The 6,481-nt window shown below is 51.6% G+C and overlaps 1 protein-coding gene across 1 annotated transcript in view; it reads right to left on the bottom strand.

Moving 5' to 3' along the window:
* Nucleotides 1–6,239, bottom strand: part of LOC112121760 (F-box only protein 27-like) — a gene marked incomplete at its 5' end in the record, with an annotated part of 7,170 nt that extends 931 nt beyond the window's left edge. The window contains 3 exons of the mRNA XM_029912459.1: nt 2,939–3,077; nt 3,749–3,844; nt 6,004–6,239. Of these exons, the coding sequence (XP_029768319.1) occupies nt 2,939–3,077; nt 3,749–3,844; nt 6,004–6,239 (471 nt within the window). The remainder of the gene's footprint in view (nt 1–2,938; nt 3,078–3,748; nt 3,845–6,003) is intronic.
* Nucleotides 6,240–6,481: the final 242 nt, after the last annotated feature.

Genomic DNA, 6,481 nt, shown 5'->3' with positions numbered 1-6,481 from the left:
ACCCTCCTGCACCCCAAACCCCTCATCCCCGGCCCCACCCCAGAGCCCGCACCCCCAGCTGGAGCCCTCACCCCCCCACACACACACACCCGAACCCAGAGCCCTCACCCCCTGCACCCCAATCCTCTGCCCCAGCCCTGAGCCCCCTCCCACACATAACGTCCATATTGGTGCACATAACTAGGGTGGATAATAATCAATTATTAAAATAAAAATAAAAATAAAAAAATAGGATTTTTTTGATAGGTGTTTTCCTCAAGAACCATTTTATCTAAAGATATGTATCTTAATTAAAACTATTTGAGCTATAATGTCTCATGGAATAGGGATTATAAATTCTAATTCTATAGTAGGAGACAATCTATTCATGTCATGTTGAAGAAAAGTTTTGTAAATGAGTTCCAATAGTTCATGGATGAGGGACCCAATCTTACGGGGTTCCAGGGGCTTCTGTAGAGATTATTTAGGTTAATCTTTCTATCTACCCAATGGGACTCAGTCTAGAAGATACCATCAGAGAGGCTTAGTTTGGCAGTTCTCAAACTGTGGATTTGTGTCTCCAGAGATAACATGCTTGTTAACCGCAAAAATGTTTTTAAATAAATAAATAAATATATAGAGGCGAGCAATAACAGACCTCAACCCTATTGTCCCTCTGCAAATTTGTGTACACAGTCAGTCCCTTAACTCTCTCTAAAAGGGCAAAGTTTCAAAAAGTTCAGTGAATAGAAGATCGTTGGGGGTGGAATAGAACTGGACAAGGAGAAGAAGTCTGGAGATAAATGGGAGAAGGGAGGGACAGGCAGTAGAAACAAAAGTGAAACTGTTTGAGCAGCATATTCCAGAAGTCTTGAGGTCTTTCTGAGTGTAGCCTTCATTGATTTGAGATCTACCATACCATTCTCTCACTACAAGGGAAAACCTATAATGGCAGCAGGCCGTAAAAGAGACCCAGTTTGGGTCTCATCTATCTCTGAGTTGTGAAGAATATGGATTAAGGTTATAACAACCAACAAGAATGCACTTTTATGAGGAAATCCAAGATTAAATCGAGTCTTTCTGACTAGTGATTTAAATCATGATTGAAATCCATTCGATTTAAATCAAATCCACCCTGCACATAACAAAATTCATTCCGCACATGGGTGGGAAAAATTAGAGGGAGCACTGACGGTGACTCCCATCCCCCAGGTCTGGGCCCGGCTCCAGCCGCTCACAGAATTTGGAGGAGCCCTCTAGAGCGTCACATAACACGAGTGTCCATGCACGGGTGGGGCTGGATGCAGAACTTTGCCTGCCGAGTGGGGCAGGCAGGAATAGATGGGGCGGGGGCTGATAGCCCACTAGACCTAGCCATCTGCCGCCTGTGGTGGGCTAGTGGATAGAGGACTGGGTGTCAGGAGATCCGTGTTCTATTCCTCTCTCTGCCACTGCCACCTGCGCGTCCACAATAAATGAGCCTGTGTCCCTTTAGGCTGCGCTCTGTCTCTCACGCTGTGCCCACACCCGGCACAACGGGCTCTAGGTGCGACCGTAACACACCTCATAAAATCCAGAGCCACGCAGTGACTCTACAGATACCTCCCAGCATAAAGAGGCACCAGCGGGCGCCATCGGTCCTGCACAGATCCCATGATCTATGCTGCACAATCTTTGCCTGCCACCTACGGGCACCTCAACTATTCACACACAGGATAGCCCTAGGAGAGACCTTAAAAGAACATTAAGGTTGCAGAGTCGAGCCCTCCATGGTTAGGAACTGCCCGAATTCAGGCTGCCCGTGCAGGCTTCATTCAGCCCCCTTGCGCGTGTGCATTAGAAACCAGTGGTTAATTACACTGTCCCCGCAGGACCCCAGCCCCATTCAGGGCAGGAATGCGCTCAGGGAGGGCAGGTCTACGCTGTGACAATACCACCCGCGGCAGAGCGTCTCCGAGCGCGGCTCTACAGACTCGGGCTGGCGTTGCAAATACCCGTGTCGACGGCTCTGAAACCCGGGGAGGGAGCGGGTTTCTGACCCAGAGCGCCAGCCCAAGTGGTAACGTCTACACTGCTGTTTTTAGCGCCGTAGTCCGTAAACCTGGGCGCTGAGACTCACTGCCCCAGGTTGTTGGGGTTTTTTCGCAGTGCAGACGTACCCCGAATGGGGAGCTGGCTCAGTATTTCTTCGTCCTTCAGCCTGTGGCCTGAATCAGACCCACAGACACAGTCCAGGCCCACGAAGGGGGACTGCAGTGGAACCCCAAGGGTACACACCACCACAGATCGAACTCCTGTATGGAAGAATTCTGCCACGGACCTAGCTACCCCCTTTAGGGGAGGTGGATTAACCGCAGTGACGGAAGAACCCCTCCTGTCGGTGCTGGTAGCGCCTACACTGAAGTGCTCCAGCTGTGAACACCAGAGGGGTTTCATTTGGGCAAGACCCATGGGCGGAGTTTATTTTGTGGGTGGAGCTGGGAAGAGAACCACCCTCCCCCTGTCCAGCAAGTTTCCCCTTTCACACTTGATTTCATCCCCCTTCTCAGTCGATGCGATGAGATTCTGGGATGGTCACGCTGCAGCCTAGAGCGGGTGATGAGTTGGCGTGAAGTGATGACGACAGCTCCAAGACAGGGTGAGAGCTCTCTCTCTGTTTGGGATTCACGATTTTTAACTCTTGGCGCTTTGGGGTTTTTTTTGTGTTTGTTTTAAACATACATAATTTTACAAATTACGCCCACTAATAATTCGTCCCTACCGCTTTTCAATGGTAGATCTGAAAGCGCGTTACAGTAGAGCTTGGTATCGTTATCCCCTTTCACAGGGAAACTGAGGCACAGGGAGGGGAAGTGACTTGCACAATACCAACTCAGTGGCTGAGTTGGTTCTAGAACCCAGGTGTCCTGACTCCCAGTCCCTTAATGTTCCCAGAGAGCTGGCAACGGAGCCGGCTCACCTGGTGATACTGCGCGTCGTTCCACTGTTGTATGGCATCAGAGTTGGCTTGGAATTCAGCGATTACAGTTCTTTTGTTGGCACCCAGGAGCCTGACGCAGATGGAGTATTTACAGCCACAGTCTTCCTGGGCACCCCACCTGCAGGACGGGAACAGATGTTGGTGAACAAGGAACCTCGGAGGGCAGCAAGAGGGAGACAGGACACAGCCCCCCGAATGTAGAACGTAACAGGAATCTTGGGAAAACACACAGCTGAATCCAACACACGCAGCACCACCGGCTTTTTGGTCCCCATCAATCAGGGGATTGCACCAGCATCTTAGCTCCAAGCACTGTAACATCCTCACCCGCTGGTCTTGTCTAGCCCAGCAACTTCAGGGAAGCCCGTCTACAATCCTAGCCAGCAAGTCCAAGAACAGACGTGACCTGCAACATGCATTTGACTCAAGCCACAGACCAACAGTTGGGTGGGAGAAACTCACTGTTACTTAAAGCAGTGAGAAGGGTTGGATTTTTAAGGGCTAACAGGGCTCCCAACTCAAATCTCTGGGTCCTCCAAGGGGACCTCCAGCAAAAAAACAGATCAAACAAGGTGCAACAGGCTTGTTTTTTTAAGGCTTAAAAAAACAACAATCCCCAAACAAACCCAAACCCTTTGATTCTGAGGCACAGGTGGCCCCTGTAACTAGAAATGAAGGAAACCACAGAGGTCTTATTTCAGTCATCAGAAATCAGGCATCAAAGACACAATCCCATTTCTTTCAGCAGGTCACCATTAAGGCCTCTAAGGAGAAGAAGGTGAAACTTACCAATCGGAGATGTAGATTTCCGGTTGGTAGGTATCCAGCAGTTCTTCCCACAACCCCTCCTTTAGAAGATCTACGAGCTGCGATTTGACGCACCAGCTACAGAGGGGGAAAGGAAACCCTAATGAGATATTGCACTAGCACCTAACTGAGATCAGGGTCACATTGTGCTGGGTGCTGCAAAGACTCTGTGGACGTTAGGGGGAAAAAGGGTTTTAGTGGACAGGTGTTGAAATCCTGCTGTAGATAAGGCAGTTGTGGTTTTAACATGTTGGGAGGTCAAGATGAACTCTAGGAAGAGACAATCACTGTCCCACAGAGTTCATGGTGCAGACATGGTGGGCAAAGGGTGGGAGGGGAAACCGAGGCACAGACAGAGGAAGTCGTTTTTGCTCAAGGTCACCCAGCAGAGCCAGGAACAGAGCTCAGGTGTTCACGCCTCTGGGCACTGCCCCAGTACAGCTCCCTGTGTAGACAGGCAAAGCTGCCATAAGCCATGACTTGAATCCATGGGGTCAACTCCCGCAGTGCAAATAATGTCTGTTATAGGAGTTTGCTGGGGCAGCTACGCCTGGGGCTGGAATCGGGGCAAATCAGCAGTGCAGAGAAGGCCTCGGGAGGGATAGCTCAGTGGTTTGAGCATTGGGCTGCTAAGCCCACGGTTGTGAGTTCAATCCTTGAGGGGGCCATTTAGGGAACTGGGGTAAAAATCTGTCTGGGGATTGGTCCTGCCTTGAGCAGGGGGTTGGACTAGATGACCTACCTTCCAACCCTGATATTCTAAATCTGGAGCGACACTGTTCCCAGTTCTCATCTGCCATGGGTCAATACCAACACCTCAGTAGAGTGTGTGTGTGTCATAATGACACAAGGGCAGCACAGAGTCTGGGTCTGCATCTGATCTTGGTTATACCGCTGCAAATCCGGAGCCACTCCACTGAAGTGACTCCAGATTTACTTAGGGCACAGGCAAGTTTCTGCGCAGTGAAGCAGCTTTTTGCGCTCAAACTGCAGACGTGTACACACTGCTGAGCCACTTTGTGGCAGAAACTCCTCAGTTGCAGCGCTGCAAAAACACCACCTCGCCGAGTCGTAAGGCTGCTTGCACAGAGGCTCCAGCGCTCATTGCCAGCGTACACACTTGATTGCTATTGCGCTGTAATTGGCTGCCGGAGCTGTCCCATAATCCCTCAAGTGACATCCCAGGTTCCCCCCATTCCCTGCCTCAGGACTGGTTGCTTCCTGCCACTGTCTGAACTTAGAAGACAGCATGCGGACACCCTCTCCCCCCCCCCCCCCCCCCCCCCCCCCCACGCTTCAGTTGAAAAGCAGCTGGCAATGTCGTAGGATGCCCATGGAACAGTGGGATTGGGAAACCTGCATCATGTGACACTGTGCCTGCCCATGAGGCATTGCAAACCCTTCCCAAAGCACCCTGCAGCCAGGAGCACAGTGGGAAGCTCCCACAATGCACTGCTGTCTTTGCCCTTGCAAGAGCTGCTAATGCATCACAAGGAGCAGAGTGTGGACACACAACAGCGGTTTAATTCCAGCGCTTTAATAAAAGTGGTATAACTTGTGGCGCAGAAACTTGCCAGTGTAGACACACCCTTAGACCATGTCCACTGTAGGAGCACTTTGCCAGTATAAGAATCCCAGGATACCCTGTTGGCAGATAAAACCACCCTCCCTGAGCGACACAAACTCTCCTAGTAACAGTGCACCGTACTGTGTCACTGAATCCACACTGGCTAGTACAGCTCTCTTCCCAACGCCTGACCGACAGATCTGTGCCGGCAGAAATCTGTAGTGTAGCCCTGGCCTAAATCCAGAGCCACTCCAGATTTACTGGTGTGTACAAACACCTCTACCCCGATATAACGCGACCCGAAATAACACGAATTCTGATATAACGCGGTAAAGCAGTGCTCCGGGGGGGAGGAGGCTGCGCACTCCGGCGGATCAAAGCAAGTTCGATATAACGCGGTTTCACCTATAACACGGTAAGATTTTTTGGCTCCCAAGGACAGCATTCTATCGAGGTAGAGGTGTATATTTGGGACATGACGGTACAAGGTGCAGGGCAGACTCAGGCCTGGCACCTGTGGGTCTCATTTATGCTGGGTCAATCCAGAGTGACTCTGGATTCATAGGGGCACATGCCAGATCAGGACCGATCTGGCCTTTGGAGAACAGGTAGCTCTCTGCCGCACGGGGAAGGTGGTGGACAAACGGGAAGGCCCATGGGACAGACTCACTGAAAGGATGTGGTGAAGCAGGTCTGGGCCGGGGTGTCATCAACCGGGAAGCCGTTCTCTTCCACCTTCCAGCCATCACCCCCACGCTCCACCTGCCAGTGACAGAACTGATCTGTGGGATGAAGATGCGTCAAGGGGGAGGATGGGGCGAGGTGCAGTGGGAGCTGGTTTGATGGGACGGGGGACGACACCTTGGTGGGCACCCATTCCCAGGGGAGGAGTGGGTTAATGTGGTTCTCGAAAATAAACAGGGAGAGAAATAAATATTGGGGGGTGTTGCTGGGGAGGAGGAATACCCCCTTATGGTGACCCCCCCGACTCACCTCGCCTCCTCCCATAACCCCGCCGCCACCCCCCATCCCGCTCCCTACTCACCCATGTTCCCATCCGTCCCTACCCCCCCCTTTCCTTTACTCAATCCCATAATCCCCCCCCCCGGTCCGGCACCCACCCTGCCCGCAGGGGTTCCGGAGCAGGT

This window comes from Terrapene carolina, unplaced genomic scaffold (assembly GCF_002925995.2).
Source record: "Terrapene carolina triunguis isolate 2854851 unplaced genomic scaffold, T_m_triunguis-2.0 Scaffold225, whole genome shotgun sequence".
Classification (NCBI taxonomy): Eukaryota; Metazoa; Chordata; order Testudines; family Emydidae; genus Terrapene; species Terrapene triunguis.
The sequence above is the reverse complement of the archived record's forward strand: the minus strand, read 5'-3'. Positions and strand labels throughout refer to the sequence as shown.